Below are 21,059 nucleotides of genomic sequence, written 5' to 3' on the forward strand. Positions count from 1 at the left end.
GCTCCCTACTGCCTGTACCAGCCACTAGCATTAGCTCTCCCTGCTTCTCTGGACACCGTCCACTCCCACCAGGTCCAAGCACACCTGTAGCAGCCCAGCTTGGCCTGTGGGGGCGGCTTGACACTCCCCTTCTCCACCCATTTGTTGGCTTGGTCAGCTGACATTTAGGATGATTCACCATGCGTGTCCCAGGTGCTGTTCTAGGTGCTAGACACAGAGTAGCCAGTAAACCATCCCTGCCTCCCTGTCCTTGTGGAGTTCTGGGGAACCACCCACCCCTCCAGACCCACCGCTCTCAGCATCGGCCCCAAGGCCCTGGCCCACACTGGCTGCCCTGCTGAGGCCCACCTCCTCTAATCTGTCCAGCGCCCACACACACCTGGACCCCAGTTCCAGCCAGGGCCTTGGTCCTGCTCACCTCTGACCCCAGGTGCTTAAACTCTCCTGAGACTGGAGGAAGTTGATCAACGTGTCCAAGGGAGCACTTGGTGGCTGGCCCAGACTGTACCCCAGCTCAGGGGGCCCTGGAGAAAGGAACAGGACCCAAAAATGTCATGGACACGGAGAGGGAGGGTGCGACAGACTTAGAGGAGCCTCCTGTGGGAGAGGCCAGGGGCTGGCCGGTCGGCTCCTCCCGAGCCTGACCCAACCTGCTGCAGGGGGCTCCTGTGTGGAGCTCCCAACCTGGCCCCTCGGCCAGCGCTGAGCCGTCCCTCCCCTTCCCTCCCATTCTCTCCCTCCCATTCTCTCCCTCCCTCCCTCCCTCCCCTTCCCTCCCTCCCTCCCTCCCTCCCTCTCCTTCCCTCCCTCCCTCCCTCCCTCCCTCCCTCCCTCCTCATCTTCTTGCTCTCTAGCTGCTCTCTGCTCTCCACACCCCTTGTCCTTCTCAAGAGCTGGCCAAGAGGACCCGAAGGACAGCTAAGTCACCTCCGGGTTCCGTGAGCCCCTCCCTGCTATGCACACTTGGGTCGTTTCTGGGCAGATGAAGGATCCACAAGACTCAGACCCACAGGGAAGAGGCCCAGGGAAGAGGCCCTGCACAGGACAGAGGAGGCAGAGAGCAGAGCGGCGCAGCTCCTCACCAAGAGCAGCAGGGACTGGCCACTGAAGCTGGGCAGGGCAGGAGGACCCTCCAGTGCCTGCAGCGGGAGCTGGCCCTGCACACCTGGACTCCGGACTTCTGGGCCTCTGAAAGAAGAGCCTTCTGTGGTTCAGAGTCCCCTGGTGTGGACGTTGGTTCCAGCAGCTGCAGGACACGAGCAGAATAAACCCTAAAATGCCAATCTCCCCCTGGCCCTTGTGCTCAGGCTCCTCCCGTTTTCATCACACACAAAATAAAGATCAAATCCTCAAGGCGCTGAGTCTCCAGGGCCCTGCGTGGCCGCCGTCCACAGCCTGGTCCCCCTCCCGCTGGCCCTAGCCATGGAGGCAGTGCTGACTCGGCCCCTCTGCTGGATGGCTCTCCCCTCCCCGCTGCCCACAAACTCCCCTTCAACTCTGTCCCTTTCTCTCTAACAGGGTTTCAGCTTGGAAAGACTTAAACACATGTAAGAGAACCCCCTGCCTCAGACCCCGCCCGGGACCCCAGTGCAGCACAGGGAGCCCCGAGGCCCTACGGCCAGCCTCTGCCCCCTCTGCCTCCTTCCTGCCCCTGTTTCCACCTCTCACTCTCCGCCTGCCTCTTCCCTCTGCCCCGTGGGGTGTCAGGAGTACTCAGCAAGTTTCACAAACAGCACCCTATCCTGCGACTACTCAGCAAGCTGCTTTGTTGTCAAGGTCTGACTGTGGCCCATCCACGTTGATAAACGTCCATGGGTCCCTGTGTTTTCCCGGGCTGGCGCTGTCTCTCCTGTTTCTCGTGCCCCTCCCTCTCCTCGCCCAGCCCCCAGCCCCCACCGTCTCCACTCCCCGCCTGCAGAGGTGCAGCCCGGCCTGGCACCCCGGCTCTCCCTAGACGGGGCTGCCAGGCTGCTCTTTGCGGGTCTCTAAGCAGGCGTGTGGATGTGCCTCTGGTCACCGTCCCAGGAGAGAGGCCAAGGGTGGCAGTAAGTGAGCGGTTTCAGTTTTACTGCCCATAATCCAGTTACTCTCCTGGGGGCTGCATCAACTCCACGCCCCACAGTGGAGAGTCCGCCCGCCTTCCTGCCTCTGCTCCTCCAGCAAGTGCTTACTTAACTCCTACCAGCAGGAGATGACCCGCAGGTGCTGAGCAGCCCAACACAGGACAGGTAGAGTGGACACCGGGCTGTCCTCCTGGACCACAGGCCCACAGCTGACCGGTTTGCCCTGGGGAGAGCCAGGCACAGCTCTGTGCCTCAGTGTCCCCATCTAAGGTATTTGATAAATTCTAAAACACACATGTAAGTAGAGATACCTGCACAGGTGTGCGTACACCTGCACAGGTACGAACACAGACGTAGACACTGGAACAGAAACACAACCCAAGGAAGGTGCGAACACAGGTGCAGACACAGGTGACCCAGCACAGATACAGACAGCCATGTAGATGTGGGCACGCGTGGCCCAGGTGGCCTTGAGCACACACAGGCCCTGTGTGAGTGGCCCCTGTGCCTCGGGTTCCCACCTACAGCACCCACCAGAAGCCCGAGGAGGAGGATCCCGCAAGATGGTGATGCAGGGCACGGGTCAGCGTCGAGGCAGCGCAGGGCCCACATGGCCGTCTCCCCAGGTCTAGGTCCTGCCAGCACAGACCAGCAGGAACTCACCATGGTCAGCGTGGGCTTATGGCTCCTGGCAACAGAAGGATCACACACCGTGGGGAGCCCTGGGGCATGTCCCTGAGAGTCAGGAGAGCGCCTTCTAGATTTAAGGTCACATTAGGAGATCTGAGGGTTTGGGGGACGCAGGGCTTTGCTCTGGATTGGGTGCTGCCGGAGAGTGGGGGTAATTCGGTGTCTGCTGTCTTCATTGTTTGAATGTAGAAGGTTGGGACAGTGGGTGAGGGTGGAGCTTTGATTGGTGAAGAATGTGCTGTCACTCCTACTGGTCAGGCTGGGGCAACTGGTCCTTCTGTGACCTGTGTTCAAAGTGGTCATGGAGTGACTGTTTACGCATTAGAGCAGGAGAACTCTGAGGCCCCTCCCTCCCATAGACCCTGCTGCTGTAGTCATTGGGGTCTCTGGAGGGTCCCCCACCCACTAAACAGGCTTCTGACTTGGATCCTTGCTCAGCGACCCTGTGGTCCCAGGGGTGGCTGGCCAGCCTCCCCCCCACCAGCCTGCGTGTCCCCCCACGGGGCAGACCCTGTGGTCCCAGGGGTGGCTGGCCAGCCTCCCCCCCACCAGCCTGTGTGTCCCCCCACGGGGCAGACCCTGTGGTCCCAGGGGTGGCTGGCCAGCCTCTCCCCTCCCCAGCCTGTGTGTCTGGGCTTCCCAGAAATCCTCAAGGGAGGAGGTTCCCAGCCTCCTCAAAATCCAGAGGACCTGGACTCAGGCAAGAGGGACGGACACTGGGAGGGCCTCCCTCCACTATGTCCACCCCGTGTGACAAACAGAGCAAACCACCAGCTCATGTGGCCGGCAATGGTGCCCACGTGGACAGGTGAACGTCTTTTAACTCAGTGATGGTAGTGGGCAGCGCAGTGTCCCACAAAATCATGTCCACCCAGATCCCAGGATGTGGCTTTATTTGAAAACAGGGTCTTTGTGGATGTCATCAAGCTGAGACCATAAAGGATTTCGTGGCCCTTGGCCCAATGACTGGCATCCTCAGAAGAAGAAAGGACACAGAGACCCAGGAAAGCAGGCCACACGAGGACAGAAGCAGAGGAGGAGTGACACTCTTCAAGCCCAGGTCTCCAAGATGTCAGCAGCCACCTGAAACCCGGAGAGAGGCTGGGAAAGGGCTCGATCCTCCCTCCCAGCCTCGGCAGCACCACCCCAGCCCACACCGGGGCTTCAGGTCCTGAGAATGGGTTCTGCTGGTGTGAGCTGCCCAGTGCACGGGGACTTGACATGGCAGCTCAGGAAACCTGCATAGGGACCTTGGTGGCCGTTCCCCTGCCTACTCCCCGTCTGTCCCCGAGGGTGGAGGACAGGGACCCTTCCTGGCATGGCCAAGCCCCCTCGTCCCCGGGCTCTTGCTCAGGCACCCATCCTGCCTTGGCTAGGTGGCGGCTCCTGCTGCTTGGCCCATGGAGCCGCCTTGGGTAATGACCGTCATCATGTGACTGTGGTGTTGCTGGCACTGGTGATCTGTCATTGTTAACGTTTATGAAGTGACTGGTCCGTCTTCAGCAAATGATAATAATAAAAAATAGGAATTGCTCCCCTCTGATGGCCACGACCCGCAGGGAACCAAGCGTCCGGGAAGGAAGAAGGGCCCCAATGCCCGGGTAGTGCCGGGACAGGACCAGCAGGTCACTAAAGACCCCAGGCTCCTCTTCTCAGCCCTAAGAGCCCCTGGAAGTTGTTGGCTGATGCTGACCTCTAGCCGTTCCAGGGAGGCAGGAGAAGGTGGCCATCCATTGGCCATCGGTCAGTGCCCGTGACAAGCCCAGATGGGTCAGGCAGACCCAGAAGGAGGAAGGAGTTGAACTCAAACCTGTGTCTGCCTCAAGTAAGACCAGGGCTCGGGGCCAGATACTCACGACTTCTACGTGGGGTCCTGGAGCCAGGGAAGGGGTAGGGTGACCGCATCCCCCAAGGCAGGCACAGGGAAACCACAAGTGCACGTCACTCCTGGATGACCAGTCCACCGCCATCTTCACTGCCTCCATGCTATGAGAGAGTCAAAATGACCAGTGTCAACAGGGAGCCTCACCCACTGCTGTTGGGTGACAGAAGCCCTGTCCCCCCACCCCCCCTGGGGACCCCTCACAGGATGTGCAAGTCTCCATATGGGTTTCAGAGGAGACCTGCACAGACTGCCCTTCTGGGAAGCAGCAGGTGGCCTCTGCAGCGCTCCACTGTTGGGGTCAGGGCAGTGTTCCTCAGCTGTCCCTCATCTCAGAAGCACCTCCTGCCAGCCCCTGAGGCTTCAGAGGCCAGCCCCTGTCCCAGGCCAGCCCCCATCACAGCAGAGGCCATCCCCTGTCCCAGGCCAGCCCCCGTCACAGCGGAGGCCATCCCCTGTCCCAGGCCAGCCCCCGTCACAGTGGAGACCTTGATGGAATCCACACAGACTGGATTTGGGCTGGAGTCAGTGGGTCAGGAGGAAACAGGGGGCTGGGGACAGGGCAGCTGAGGAAGCCAGGCCAAGGCCTGCAGGACGAAGCGCCCAGGACCGTGCACATATTGGGTGGCTAATTCAAGGACATGCTGCCCTCAGTGTCTTTGATCAGGACCTAAAAGTTCCTGTGATGACCAGGTCCCTCCAGGGGCCAGGCCCTGGGGACAAGCTTCTGTGTTCACATTTGAGATCAAGACTCGGACAGCAGGTGCCGTTCCTGGTTTGACAGGTTCCAGTTGGATGGGGAGAGCCCCTGGCCCAACCCCTCCATCCGGCCAGCTGCTGTCCCAGTGTGGACCTCCCAGGGGGCCGGGCCTGGCTGAGGGAGGGCACACCTGGAGGTACAGCATAAACAGCGACCAGGCGGGGCCAGCAGCCTAGGACACACCTGCCGTGACACACCTGCCCAGGGAAACCATCTTTGCCTGGAAGGAGCAATTCGCTTCAGAGGACGATTGTAAGAGAGAAAGGGGCAACTTTGCAGTGGGAGGGGCCGTTGCCATGGGAAGGGCCATGCAAGAGAAAGGGGCCGTTGCCATGGGGAGGAGAGAAATCTGGGTGCCTGTGACCAAGTCCCTCTCTCAGGGGAAGGGGCGCTGCAAGGGGCCTGAGCAGGAAGAGGCCGTGACTGGAGGCTGGAGTGGGAGCTGCCCACACTGGCCACACCCCGAGGTGCAGTGCTGGCCCTTTGACACAGGCCACAGAGTCAGCCACCGGTCAACGGGGATGTACCCTGCAGGGGGGCTGCAGCCAGGCAGCTCCCACCCCAGGAGCAGTGCTCCAGGCCCGCACAGCTCAGCCTGGAGACAGCTGCCAGCCTGAAGGGGCAGGAGCAGCATCTATTTCAGAAACATTTTTCTGCCAAAGCATCACAGGATCCCCAGTGAGCTGCAGCTCCCTGACCTCGTCTCTGTGACAGCATCCACCCTCTGTGGCCACCTCCCCCCGGGGCCGCACCACAAGCAATTATCCCGGTCTCTGCTGCTGAACCCTGTCACTTCCTGTGTAGGGCCATCGAAGACAGATCCCCAAGGCCCGGCCAGGTGCCAGCTGGCAGATCAGAGAAGGTAACAAACAGGATTGATATGTTTAATCTAACGCCAGGACTGTTCACACTGGGAAGGATGGGGCTCCGTTTATCAGGATTAGACAGCTCTCAGCAGACAGAGCCGTCCAGACCTCACCTCTCCTGTGTGAAGGCTCCATTATTAAACGCAGGCCCGGCCCCCGAGCGCTTCCTCAAAGGAAAACGTGTGCTTTGTCAAAGATCTCCAGAGATAACAGCCCCCTGTCCCCTGTCTGACCCCTCTGTCAACAAACAAGGGTCTCCGTGTCGGATTGCGCCTAGCGTGGCTCTCTCACCCCCTTCCTGCTTTCTGACTTTACAAAGTGTCCTGAGGGAGAGAGAAAGCTGCTCCCTCCACCGCATCCTCAGCCCGTGGCTTGCTGGCCACAGCATCCCCTGACCCTGCCCGGGGCCCTGCAGGCAAAACCAACAGAGTCTAAAGACACTCAGCCTCACCGTTTTGAAGTTGAGATGGCAGGAGCCAGCAGGACTGTGGGGACCAGGGACATGAGGGTGGCCTGGCAAGTCCCTGTCGTCCCATGGCAGGGTATCCCACCCGAGGTCCAGTGTCAGCATCAGTAGCATGCACCAGTGAGCATGCAGGTTTCGGCCATGCCCCGGGCCCCTGCGTCTGCCCTTTAAGTAAGCCTCCAGGTGATTATGGTGTCGACCAGAGATTGAGAGCTAATGGCCTCAACCTGTGGGGGTGGGGTGGGTGGAAAGCCCATCTGCTTGGGCCACATGACCAAGTGCCCTTGTCTGGGTGACTTCAACAACCCAGTCCTGGAGGCTGGGAGTCTGAGATCAAGGTTTGGCTGGTTTCCTCTGAGGCCCCTCCATGGACATCCCCTCCTGAGCCCTCACATGGCTGTCCCTCTTAGGACACCAGTCTTGTAGGGTGAGGCCACCTGGTGACCGCTTAATCATTTCTGGAAAGACACCAAATACAGAAGCCCTTTGACGTATGAAGGGGTCACCCCCAATAAGTCCATTGTAAGTTGAAAATACACTGAGTCGAAATGCATCAAATGCCCCGGATCCACCCAAGAGCCCGCTCAGCAGCACGGCACGCTGGAGAGGGTCACTTGCTCCCCTGGTGGTGGCAGGGCTGAGAAAACTGCCCAGCTGTGCAAAACAGGACCTCACCCATGCCACCAACCCAGGAAGGATCAGATTCAACGTTCCAAGTGCAGCTTCTACCGAATGATTCCAACTCTGCAGCATGACGGAGTTTAACGTGTAAATTGCACCTTCCGAGGTTGGGTCCTTCTGCAGTCCAGTCTGAGCTCCAGGGTTAAGACTCAGCATGTGAACTCTGGTGGACACATTGGCCCTAACAAGAAGCCAGAAAGAAATAGATCAAGCCACAGCTCCCTCTCAGCTTGGTACGATGACACTGGCACCACAAATTTTGGTCCCAGAACCCAGTTCTGCATATGCCAGGTCTCTCAGCAGCAGCTCAGGGCTGACAGCAAGTGGGAAGGCAAAATTTGCAAGACTGGGTCCATGGGGCGGGGAGGGGGGGGTCAGGGAGAGAAAGACACGCCTCTCCCCCATCACACCCTTCCTTGCTCACAGAGGTGCTTCTAGAGGAAGAGAAACCCCAGCTCCTGTGCTCAGCTGCATGGCTCACCCTTTGCCCCAGGAGAGAGCAGTTTCCTGGCTCCCTTAACCCCTCCCCCGCCCCAGACAAGACCCTCGTCTCCACGTGCTCCATGGCTGCCCCTGGGAGCCTCCGCTACTCAGCCTCCATCTTCTTGGGTCTTTTCAGCTTCCCCAAACTCCTGCACGTGGTCACACAAGTCCCAAGCTTGGGGGAGAGAAACAATGGGCCAGCTGACCACACGAGCAGACCCACACTCACCACCAGTGAGTTCAGGACTGAGGCCAGAATTTCATCCTCATTCGCTGGAGTCTCCTCTGGGGTGGGTTTCCTGGATCTACCCCCTCAGTTTACCCCAGGCCTGGAGGGGCAGGAGGTGGGCATATAAGGGCCCACCTTTGACTTGAGGGTCCCTGTCAGTCATCTTTCTATCACAGGATGTCTGAGATAATCCACTTAAAGGAAGAAAGAGTCATTCTGGCCCCTGGTCCCTGAGGTTCACACCCCAGTGGCTTGTCTGTCACCCTGGGCCTCAGGTGAACCAGAACAGCATGGCAGGGAGCAAGTGGTAGAGCAAAGTCACCTCGTGGTGACCAGGAAGCAAAGAGAATGAAAAGAAGGATCCAGGGTCCCTTCAAGGGCACACCTCCAGTGACGACTTCTGCCACTAAGTTCCCCTCCTGAAATTACCAGCACGTCCCAAGAACATCATTGGCTGGAGGCCAAGTCTAATTCATGAGCCTTTGGGTGACATTTAAAATCCAACCCATAACTTCCCAGCCCTGGTCCCCCAAAGACTCATGTCTATTTCAAAATGCAAAAGGCATTCCGTCCACCTCCAAGAGTTGCCACGTTATTAACTGTTCCAGCATTCTCTAAAGTTCAAACTCAATTTCTCTTCTGAGACTCAAGGAAAACTCTGAGCTACAAGCCTCAATAAATATTAAAAAAAAAAACAAGTTACATGCCCAATGGGACAAAGTGAACATTTCCATTCCAAAGAGAGGAATGGGCCATAGAGAGAAAGGGTGGGACTGAAACCCAGCGGGCAAACGTTGAATCCTGTCACTCCACATCTGTCACCCATGGCACACAGTGGTGTCATGTGAGCGCCAAGGGGCTTAGAGACCCCCACCACAACCTGCTGGCTCTTTCTCAGGTTGCTCTGCTCGTGCCCACTGTCTCCCTTGGCAGATGTCACATGTTCCTGCATCTCTAACTTCTCGTGATCCCTGCTTCGGCCTCACTCCCATGGCTGCATGCATGTCCCTGCCTGGAACTGCCCACAGGCACTCCAACCCCATCACATACTGCCTGGTTTTCCAGAATTGCCTTTGAAATCTCGGTGGAAATCTCCATGACCGTACGACTCCTGCATTTCTCATTCATGCAAAACAATTATCAAATAGATGACACGAATGTCCAGCACCAGTGGGAGCAGTAGCCAGGTCTCTGTGGATCACAGGTGCAGCAAACACTGAATGCCCAGGTGGCTGAGCAAAGCCAAGCACACCAGAGTCACAAGGGCTTCCTAGTAACCCCATGCACGCAGGGTGCCCCAGAGCTCTCTGTTCAAACAAGTTTTTGAGCCTGCTGTTTGTCTCGCTGATTCCTGAGACACCCTCCAAGCTTCTTTCCTATTGTCCTGATGTAAATTAATCACTTTCCTTTTAATGGTGCTAATATACTTAGTACCACATTCTCCTTATCTGCAACTATATATACACTTTGTGTGTGTGTGTGTGTGTGTGTGCATACGTGTGAAAAAATGAAAGTTTTTCAAATCTTTCTGCTTTTCTTTTTGTTCCTGATTCTCATTGTAAATATGGCCAAATGATATCATCAATATCCATGTCACTGCCTGAATGCCGGGCTGCCTTGAAATTTCATCCAGCAAATAAACTAGTCCATCACCTTTAAATTTAGCTTCACCCAAAGTCTCAGGGTTTGGATGACATGTAGACAAGTTCTTTGCCAGAAGGTAATGAAGATGGCCTCTAATCTAATTCTTAGTAGATTCTGCCTTTCCATAGGAGACCTCATGAGCACAGTCTTTACTGTCCACATTTCGGTCAGCATCCTGGTCTTCTGAGCTCCCACAGATATGACCATTAAGCTCTGCTTCCAGCATCTAAGACTTTTTCTAGGACACTTTCCAATATTTCCTAATTCCTCCTGATAACCACTTCCAACGCTTTCTGAAACGCATGATCAGGCCACAGACCCACTCCTGGCACTGATTTTCTGTTAGTCGGCTTCCAACACTCGGATAAAATATCAGAGAAAATTAACTTACAAAGAGGAAATGTTTATTTTGGCTCATGATTTCCAAAGTTTTAGTCCAGTGGGTTATTTGGCCCCATTGCCTTGGGTCTCTAGAGAATCAGGACATCATTGTGGGGAGCATGTGGTGGGGAAAGGCTTCTCATCTCATGGCGGGCAGGAAGAAAAGAGAGCAGGAGAGGAAGAGGGACTGACACACAATACCCCCTTCAAGTGCACTCTCCCAATGGCCTAATTTCCTCAAGTTTCCAACATGTGAACAGCACCTTCTGTTGAGGACCAAGCCTTCTACACATGCACTTTGGGATACATGTGAGATGCAAACCCCAACAGTCATCTATTTCAATAAAGGCCCCTGAGCATTTTCTGGCTCCACATGTCTCTACTTTCAACCTGGCTACTTACTGAAGACAATGTGTTGGTTTTTCTTTGCATTCAAAATTTATCAACAGGATTCCTGTCAGAGCCAACCCATGAGGTGTTTTCTACTCCAAGGAGAAGACTCGAGAAGAACAAGGGATCTTGTGGGGGTTTTCAGGTACCCTGCCTGAGTCCCAGATTTATCAAAAGTGAAACAGGATGAATAATTCCTGAGGCACAAGGTGGAACAATGGGGGGGGGGACTCTTGCTAAGTCTGAGATAGCCCACTGAGCATTGTACATAGATTTAAAAAAAATCTGTTTAACCCTCAAAATGACTCAGTGATATGGATCCTGCATCTCACAGGCAGGAAGTGAGACACAGAGTTAGGGTTGGGTATCCTTCTGGAGAGAAGCACAGCTCGTACGCAGTGTACCCCAAGTAGGATGCTGGCCATCCTCGGCGCCCTGTGCTATAGGCACAGCACCTCCACCTCTGCTTTCATCTCTCATGCCTTCCGCTGTGGTCTCTTCTCTAGCTTTTATGGGGACACTAGTTATTGGATTTAAGGACCACTTAATCTGGCATGATGTCATCTCAAGCCTTGCCGTAATTGCCTCCGCAAAGACCTTCTTTCCAAATAAAACCGCATTCTGAGGTTCCAGTGTCTAGGGGGACACCCTTCAGTCTAATACAAACCCTGTTTCTTCTGCCCTAACAAAATCCTGTAATCTAGGTAGTTATTTCTCAGAGTTCTGGAATTTAAAAGCCCAAGATCAAGACATGATTCCTACGTCTGCTGAGGGCTGCTCTCCTTCACGGTGGCCCCTCTGCTGCGTGCTCACGTGGCAGGAGGCGCAAACGCTGTTCCTCACATGGAGAGTTAGAAGGGCCAAGTGCCTCTCTGAGCCGCTTCAGTGAGGGCATAAATCCCCTTCACAAAGGCAGGACCCACCTCTTAACACCAGCTCAGTGGGCATTAGGCTCTGCATGAGCTTGGAGAGAGAAACATTCAAACCCCAGCACGTGCTAAGAGCAAAGCCTCTGGACTCTGGAGACGGTTAGGGCACTCAATCCCTTCCCCTCCCCTCCGGCTCCCGTGGCACAGTTTCCTCCACAGTCACTGGCATGGGCTCCTCCTCTCTTACCTGCTCTCCCAAATTCTGTCCCCCCATACCTCTCTCAACAGGCACCCTCTCATCCCCTGCCAGCCCCAGGTCCCTACTAAGGGAGCCCCCTGGACAGCTACCTACCCGTCCCACTGCCCATCTGCGCAGAGTCTCCTTACCCTTGCCACCAGCCCCAACAAGCACTCCCCCTGCAGGCAGAGGTAGAAGCCTCGGGAGAACCTTCAGGGTGAGGGCAGAGAAGAGATGGAGAGAGGAGGGGGCAACGTGGCTCAGGAGAATCACAGTTCTGCCTGCCAGTGCCTGACCACAGTTGGGGGGAGACAAGGATGTCAAGCTCCAAGGCCCTGTGGCCCCCAGCCCTGAGTCTCTGGGGACCCATCCTACTGACCTCACCCAGGAGACGGCCCCTGGCATGTGGCCTCAGAGGAACAGCAAGAGTGTCTGGAGGTCAGGAGTGGCCAGTCTCTGCCCTGCCCTCCCTGAGCACACGCTCTGAGCTTCCTGTCTCCATTCCCAGGAGGAGACCCCAGGCCCAGGCTTCTCTCTGCAGGGCTGCCTGGTTTCGGCTCCTGCGGGACCAGCTGGTGGCTCTGCTTTCCTGACCTGGACAGCCGGCTGGCACCAACCCTTCCCCGTAGCTTGTCCTTCAGGACTCCCCTTGTGTTTTAAGGTGTGGTCCCTCCAGTTAGAGGTAGGAGTCCCTGTGCCTGGATTCAGGCACCTCGGAGAGGAATGGTGGGGGGCACATCTTCAGAGGAGCCCGCCCCGACAGCTCTGTGGCCCTGGGAAGCTGCTGAAGCTCTCTGGGCCCAGCGTCCTCTTCTGTAGGGCGGACGTGACGCTCATGTCCCTCACAGGATTGCTCTGAGGCACCAGGAGTAGTCTGACGCAGCAGGGCTCTCCAAGCCAGTGAACTCAGGTGAGGAATAAATTAAAACGAGTGCTTTTCTGGTGGTGACAGTTTCAAGTGAGTTTTTCCCGAAATCGGTGAGGCTTCTAGTGTCCGGGGGCAGCCCCTCCCCTCCCCCCTCCCTGCCCAGCACTGTTGTGATGCTTACCTTGACACATGCTTGTCAACGTGGGCACGGGAAGGTGCCCATGGCATTTATCAAAGCAAAATAAATGGTTCCTCCTGTCCGACTCAGAAGTCCTCCTGTCCCCAGGGACGGAGAGGCTAAAGCGTCCCTCAGTCACCTCTCCAGGACACAGGAAGATAAATACAAACCAGAGGCCCGCGTCTGGGAGCCCCAGGAAGGCTGGCAGGGTGGGCCGGGCCTACTGGGGTAAAGGTGCCCCTGGTGAAGTTCACTACTGCTGCCGCCGTGCCACCCAGGGAGCCCTCCCCTCCCTGGGTTCCCGCGTGTGCACTCGCCCTTCCCGCTGCCCCAGCCTCGCGGTCTGCCCTCTTGTACAGGCACAAGCCACCATCTTCTGCTCCCCAACGCCCCCCTTCTGCTCCACCCCTCTGGTCAAGATCGCCCCTGTTCCTGTGACACATACGCAGGAAGGCACCCCCACAGCCTGGCGGGGTGCAAGAGTGGGCGGGACACTGGCAGCCCAGATGAGCAGAAAGAAGATCTGGCCACCAAAGATACACATCATGCTTCCCGGTGTCAGAAGGTGGACAGGGTCAGCCTGAGTAAGTGCCCGTGGGTGACAGGCCATCAGAGCAGGGAGTCAGATGAATATGGGCAGTCACCTCTACAGGTCTCTGTGTCCTCACCTGTAAAACAGGAATAATATGAGGATTAAGTGAGGTCTTACACAGAACGCCTGGTAAGCAAAGTGTCAGGGATTTAGTAGTGTAATTATTATCATCTTCTTCACCATCACCACCATCATCATCTTTATCACCACCACCACCATCACCACCTCCTTCATCACCACCACCTCCACCACCATCATCATTACCAGCACCATCATCACCACTATCATCTTCATCATCAGCATCACCACCACCACCATCATCATCACCACCATCATCTTCATCACCACCACCACCACCACCACCATTATCACCACCATCATCTTCATCATCACCATCACCATCATCACCACCATCATCTTCATCACCACCACCACCATCATCACCACCATCATCTTTATCATCAGCATCACCACCACCACCACCATCATCACCACCATCATCTTCATGACCACCACTTTGATTGACATCATCACCGCCATCACTATCATCTTCAGCATTATCATAATTGCTGTATCCTGGAAGATAGAAATTGAGCTAGTCTCTGGGAGACGGGCTACACTGGGATTGGAGAGAGGGATGGGGAGGCCCATGAGGCAGGTGGAGAGAGACGTGGAGAACAGTAGCAGTCAGAGGACTCTGGGGACCAACTGGATCAAGACCCTGGGGTCAAGGTGAGCTGAAGTTGACTTGCCCTTAGAGAAGAACAGAGGCCCCTCCTCCCCGCCCAGGCTCCCTGCCTCCACCCTGCTCTTCCTCAGACCCCACACTCCCGCCATGCCACCCTCTACCTCCAGGGCCCCCCACCACCACCTGGAAATGACGTGTGGGACACCACAGCAGAGGTCCCAACCTCTGCACCGGGCACCCCAATGACCCTCCCTTTCAGAGGCACATGCCCCCCAAGGACTTCCGGCCTCACCCTCTGGCTTGGCAGAGAGTCATCCTGGGCTTCTGGAGAGTGACGACAAAGCCCTCCAGGGCTGGAAATGAGAGTCGTGTGATAATGAGCTGGCAGGGCGCAGCTGCCAGGCCGCCAGCTTTGGACGGCCACAGTTGGAACAGCCTGGGAGTTGATTTGTTCTCCCCAAATGTGCCATTATGGTGAGATTTCCCACAGGCTCGCTTTGGCAATAGCCATTTATGTCTCCTTCCCACCTGGGGGGACTCCTGATCCTGTCCCGGGAGGGGGCCCTGCTTCGCCGGCTGGGCTGTAATTGCCTCGTCGCGGCTCTCGGCCGCACATTTGGTCTTGTTTCTCACTCTGGGTCACATTTCATTTTGGTTTAAATAAGGAAACCAACAGACCGGAGATTAGAGCCGTTAGATGATTCTGCTCCTAGGAAGTGGACGTCGTCTGTCCAAGATCAAAATTCACCCACAGCTCAGTGGACCCTCTGTGCCAGCGAGGCAGAAGACCACGGCCCCTCACTGCCAGGCTGCGTGGGGGACAGACCTGGGAGGCACATCGGGGTGAGCTCCATATGAAGCCAGCAGGAAGTGGGGCTCTTGGGGAGGAGAGGCCTTTGGCCTTGGAGGGATGACCTATGCCGTGGTCAGAGATTCCTGGGGATGGTCACACTGCAGCCCGTCTGCCCTCCCCCGCCCCCTCAAAGCCCTTTCCCTCTTCCTGCAGGGAAACCAGGAGTCCAGGGAGGCCGGTGACAAGTCCCCAGCTGAGTGCACCCCCTCCCTGAAGGCATGGATCTTCTGCGGGAAGCCATGGAATTGAATCTCAGGCACAGTCTGGACCCTTGAGCCTCAATTTCCTAATCTAAAATGACCTCGGCCCTACAGGACTGCCGCTGTGCCCGGGCAGAAGCCCCCAGGCCTGGCTGTGTGCAGGGCAGCAGTGGGCGGGGCAGCCAGGCCTGCCTCTCCTTTAGCGCTCTTGGGAGCTTGTCCAAGTTAACTGGGATCCTTGTGTGGCTGGAGCAGGCCTGACCGCCTGAGAAGTGGATGCAGCGCTGGCCCCTGCTGCCCACAGCCTGCCCCAGGCTCGATTTTGGCTGCTTGGTGTCACGCCTCCCCAGCCCACTAGGTGGATGCGGTCTCCTTTACACACGGGTTTGCTAGCCATCGCCCGGCTCCGGGGAGCTTCGTCCCCCACAGCACAGGACTATTGGCTTCCTGCAGCACTGTTGTCCAGTACATGCCAGACCCCTCGAGGGTGACAGGGACAGGCCATCCCCACCAGGAGAGCTCAGGCCTCTTGAAGCCACCTGCCTGGAGCAGCCTGGCTCCCACAGGCCTCAGTTTGGCAAAGGTCCTCACCAGGGACCCGGGAATCCCGGACTCTCGCTGCTGCCCCAGGCACACCTGTTGGCCACCCCGTCACGCACCTAAGCCCACAGCTTCCGTCCACCTCCCCCACCCTTTGCCCCCTGCTGCACCTGGGCCCATCTCCCTCCTTCCTCTGCCAGAGCCACTCCTGGAGTGGCCACTGGACTAGTCACAGATCAGCCTTCTGGGGTGATCACTATGGATGACTGGCCTCCTGGGATGGTCACTGGGCATGTCTGGCTTCCTGGGATGGTCACTGCAGATGGGCTGGCCTCCAGGGCTGGTCACTGTGGATAGGCTGGCCTTCAGAGCTGGTCATCATAGGCAGATGGCCTCCTGGGCTGGTCACTGTGGATAGAACCCCAGGCTGCTCCTGTCCCTCTGGCCCCAGAGCCTGCCACCACTCAGACAGCAGGGCTCTTCCAGGCGTGTGCCAGGGGTCTGCTGTGGGGGTCGTCACCAATGCCTGGGCCAGTCCCGCAGCTGTGACATGTGGACTGGGCAGGAGGTGCACCATGCCAGGCCTCCAGCTGCTCCTGGGAAAGTCCCCTGCCCCCCAGTCCCAAAGGCCACCTGGGCCCTTGAGGAGTGGTGCAGAGAGGGGTGTCCTGGGGGCCGTGTGCTGTGGAGGAGGCCGGAAGGGACGGGAGGCCCTGCTCCCGGCTCCTCTGCAGGGCCGTCGCCTGCCGACCAGCGCTGTCCCTCCTCCTGACAGAAGGATGACTGAGACTAGACACACTGAAGGGAGCCTCAGCTACGAGGCCCTCGTGGAACGGGAGGATGCGCTCTGTATCCTGTGGCCATTACCCACTGGCTGGCTCCTCTCTGGGAAGGCAAAGGAACAGAACCCTCCCCAAACCAGTTTCGGCCCTGCCCGCAGGCTGGCCGCTGCGCTGCCGGGGGGACAAAGGCTCTTGTCCTTGTTGTCTCCTCCGGAGCTCCGTGTTCTGCTCTCCTGCTTCACCCTCCTACTCCAACGGTGCTGGGGGGCCGGCTCCTCCCCAAGAAGAGCAGCTTCCCCGTCCTGTCCTGCCTTCCCCATGGCCTGAGGGTGGACCTGCTCCCCCACCCCCCTCAGCAGCCGTGGCCCAGAGACACCGAGCCCACAGCAGAGCGGGCACAGCCATTCCTTGGTGGGCTGCAGGGCTGGTCCCAGGACCCCTGCGGACGCCAAAGTCCACGAGGCGCAGGCCCGTCACGTAAAGAGGCACAGCGCTGGCTTAGAAGCTCCGCAAGAGTAGGCCATCTCTGATGACTTGCACCACCCCACGCAGTGGGGGTCGTGAAGAGCTGAGGTGCCGCGCGATCTGGGAAACAGTGGCCGGAAGATGTCCACGCGTTCAGTTGAGACGCGTTGTTAAAATGCTTTCCCCTATACACTGTACTCACAGAAAGAGCTACGGGAGCCTCGGGCTCCATGTTACAGAGGCAGGCACACCCGGGATCTGGAGAGGGACTCGGCCATCACTGATCCAGGAGGGACAGTGATAGTGTGAGTGTTTTTCAGCCAGCGTCTTCGGAACCTGTAAGAGCTATTGTTCATTTCGAGTCTGAGGCAGGAAAACATCTGATGACCTAGTCTGGAGGCTCTTAGGCATGGGAGAATCCCCTCTTATTTAGGGGAAGTTCACCCTTTAGGTTTCTTCAGGCTTTCAACTGATTGGGTGAGGCCCACCAAGAGAGAGTTCAAGAGCTGATCCCCTAAAATAAGACCTCACAGACACCCAAAGCCATGTGCTACCAAATGCACGGCACCCCCAGGGACACGCAGAGTGAACCCCCACTCCCACCCCGTGTGCCCTCCTTGTCACCAGTCTCATGTCCCATCTGGAATAAGGTGCTCTTCGCATCACTGTTTCTTCAGCTGGTCTTGCAGACCCTGCCACTCAGCCGGTCCCCTTCCTGTTTCTCTGCTGTCCCCCTCGTCCTCGTCCTCTTCTCTTCCTGCCCGTTTTCTCTCCTCAGAGGCAGGCTCTGCACAACGTGCCTCAGCCCTGGCTGCGAGGCCCCTGCTCTGCGTGGCCGCCCCTCCCCGGGCTGTTGGCTTTGCAGGATTAAAATCCCCATTAGGGGGACAAGGAGTCTCCCTGCGTGCCCCTGGGTGACTTCTGCTGACGTGCCTTCAGACCACAGGGACAGGCTGGCTCGGCTGACCACAGGAGTGGGCTGGAGACCGGATGAGGCCAGGCTGGCCCTGCGGTGGCCAACGTGGGGCCCACTGAAATCACCTCCACAGATGGCCCTTCTCAGCCTGTGTCTTGCTGGCAGAAGAGCCGCGTGGCCAGGACAGTCCTTAATCACTGCACATTTCAAAACTGATCCTCAGAAACGCCGTGGAGCAGCCCAGTTGAAGGAGAAGGATGGCACTGCCCACACAACCGCCCAGCACAGCGGCAGGGCCCCTCTAAGCCCTGCCCACAGTGGACACGCAGACTCCAGAGGGAAATGACACGACCCTACTCCTGCAGCCGGCAGAGCGCGCTCAGTCCTGAGTCACCACCCGCCCCAAGGAGCAGAATGTCCCTCCAGCCCCAGAAAGCACGTCACTTGGACAGACCCAGGAGGGCCTCAGGGTCTTTCCCACTGAAGGGACTTTGGGGGTGGGCTGTACGATCCCTGCAGAGGCTAAAAGTGGGGTTCAGTCCTCTGGAAGGAGCTCTCCTCAGGGTCAGAAACAAGAGGCAGCCGTGGGCCCCCAGGAGCCAGAGCCGTGGTTCCGCAGGGCCCTCAGAGAGGCACCCTGGGCCTCGGCCAGCAACTGGGCTCCCTCCCTGCTTCAGGCCAGCCCCAGACCGGAGATGTGGCTTCCAATTCCTCAGCTTCCCTGAGTACTCCTTCCCGGACCCTGGTCACAGGAGGCCAGTCTTCCCTCTTAGACGTTCCCAGGTCCTTCCCCACCTCCATGTCCCCCGCCCTGCTCACCTGGGGCTGCCCAAAGCCCTGGCCGCTATCTCCTGCCCCCTCCTCTGACCTCACCCCTGCAGCCCAGAGCTATCTAACCAAACAACATCCCAGCCTTCCACCCCACTGGGAGTGTGACAGGTGACATTCACATCAGGACACCCCCAGGTGTGCAGCGAGCTGCTAGGCACAGATGAGACAGGCAGGTGAGGGCGGGGGCCGCCACCAGGGGTCCCCTCCCACAACCTCTGGGAAACAGCTGTGGCCTGCCTTGCTCTCCTCGGAGCCTCTGCTCCGCCCACCTGAGCCACCGCTGTCCCTCGGCACAGCCCCACACCTGCTCTGTTAGGGACCAGGCCTTCCCACACGCCCAGGGCTTCCCGCACACGGAACCCACCCTGGAAACCGCTGACCTGTCTCCCGCCCCAGCTGGAGCAGCCTGTCCTTGGAACCGTTGTGTCCAGTGCTTCTGCCTCAGCACCTGTCCCAGCACATGAATGTGACCTGGTCTGGGTGGGCAGCCTTCTGAGTGTGCCCCCACCCCCCAGCAGGGCCCCCAGACAGCAGTACAGGCTCAACCGGGAGCCTCAGGTCCCTCTTCCAAGGCCAGAGGGACTATCTGCCAGGAAGAGGGCACACAGGTGGGCACCGCACACACTGTGGCTTGGACTGGCAGCTGGGGCTCTGCCTGAGCTGGAGGGTGACCACAAGCACAGACCCCCTTGGCGGCTGAAGTTGTGCCATGTGGAAGCTGCTGTCGGACCGTGGAAGAGGTCCTGAGGGGTGCTCTTGTCCACCTGGGTCTGCACCGCCCCGTGGGCCTGGACGGACTCCGGAGAAGGAACGTGGCAGTATCCTGCCGCCCAGTGTGGTCAGGCCATGGCCAACAGCCTCCTGAGACAAGGGGCTTCTTCGGACCGATGCTGTCACTTCCCGACACATTGTCACCCCATGCCCCTCAACACCCCAACTGCTGGGGTGAATCAGAGCCTGGAAGATGGTGGGAGGGAATGGGGCGCAGGTTGGCACCTGGAGGGGGTCCTAACGGGAACGGGGGTGAGGCCCTTCACCTGCGCATGGTGAATGCTCTCCTACTCACTGCATGTGTCACCTTGTCCCAAGAAGGGCACAGTTGGAGAGGGAGTGGCCCAGGTGTCATGGAAGAGTAAGAAGGCTGCAGAATACCGGGTATCCAGAATGTTCCGTCTAAGTGCAACAGACCAGCAGGGCGTTATCGTCCCAGCCAACCATCTGCTGTTCACTGGCAGAGGGACAGATCACCCCTGACTGGCGTCACAAGCCTTGGTGGTTCCACGTGCTGGGCCATGGCTGCCCAGGCCCTTGGTCCTGACTGTCCCCACCCTGTGCCACCGGCCCTCCCTCTGTTCATCTCACCCTCTCGCTGGGAAACAACCTCAGTAAACGCTTCTAGAAATAGGAAGCTCTGGCTCTCCTCTAATTAGATAATTTGAAATTGGGCCAAATTGACAGAACCATTTTTATGTGTCTCCTCGTCTTTATTCCTTGTTTGAAAAGTTATGAGCAGGACTAGTACTTTGGAGTGTGAAGGCTGGTATTTATCTCCCGCTGAGTCGGACAACTCTGGCTGGCTGGAAACAGAGGGTCCCACAGCACCCGCTTTCCTTCCTGAGGTGGAAGTGCTCAGTTTAGGCCCCCCGTGGTCACCAGGGCCGCCCACCCACCACACTGGCCTGTCCTGGAGGTTGGTTCCATATGCTCTCCCACTCCCCGGGAGCCACGTCTCCAGGTGGCATCTCACACGCCAGCCTCCACTTCGTTACGCTGTTGTGATCCCCATCAACATGTGGGTGACCCCTCCACGTCCCCTCTGGGAGTGGACCATGAAAGATAGGGGGCAGGTCTCAGGGCACAGAGATGGACAGTCTCATCAGCCGGGACTGCAGAGCTGGGCCGTTCCAAACACCGAGGGAGCCAAGCAGAGGTGGGTGGGCACAAGCCGCCTCACCCAGAGGGACCTCGGTGTCCTGCTGGAGGACTTCTTTCTCCTGTGTGCCCAGGGGAGGGTGCACTTGGCCCCTGGAAGCAGAAGGCTGCACAGGTGGGGCACATCAGTGACGGTGTCTCTGGGTAGCAGGGGTGGGCCTGAGTGCCTCCAAAGACCAGGCCCCGGCTTTGCCCAGGGCAGCACTGAGGGCTGGACACAGGACAGGATGCAACCCCACATTTCGTGTCCCTTGCCAGCTGCCAAGCAGCACCCTGGCTTGCCTGCACCAGCTCTGGAAGGCCCCAGTCCTTAGCTCCAGCGCAGGGCACGGAGCTTGACACTGCTGAGAGGAACCAGTCGCCTCACGGGGGCATGGGCAGGGGGAGGCAGAGAGCCAAGCGGCAGCCTGGGGCCTCATCCCACAGCTCAGGCCTGTGGCAGAGGTTGATCTTCTGCTTTCTAAGTTGGTGCCTTTTCTTTAGGAAGTAATTTCTTCTTTAAGACTAGAAAGCACCACAGCCTGTGGGCCCCATAACTCACCTGCTGCCCCTTCTAGGTCTCCTGGGGCTAA

At 57.9% G+C, this 21,059-nt stretch overlaps 1 protein-coding gene across 22 annotated transcripts in view; it reads right to left on the reverse strand.

Annotated features, from left to right (window-relative positions):
* LOC144369142 (mitotic spindle assembly checkpoint protein MAD1-like) overlaps nt 1-21,059 on the reverse strand; it is a 282,508-nt gene that overhangs the window by 9,977 nt on the left and 251,472 nt on the right. For 3 of the 22 annotated variants that reach the window (XR_013428605.1, XM_078028242.1, XM_078028244.1), the window contains one exon: nt 12,589-13,356. Coding sequence is in view for 10 of the 22 variants with exons in the window: in XM_078028242.1 (XP_077884368.1) it covers nt 13,298-13,356 (59 nt within the window). In the remaining 12 variants the exon portion in view is untranslated. The other 19 variants (XM_078028234.1, XM_078028235.1, XM_078028236.1 and 16 more) reach the window with 19 other exon arrangements.

Source organism: Ictidomys tridecemlineatus, chromosome 12, assembly GCF_052094955.1.
Source record: "Ictidomys tridecemlineatus isolate mIctTri1 chromosome 12, mIctTri1.hap1, whole genome shotgun sequence".
Lineage (NCBI taxonomy): Eukaryota > Metazoa > Chordata > Mammalia > Rodentia > Sciuridae > Ictidomys > Ictidomys tridecemlineatus.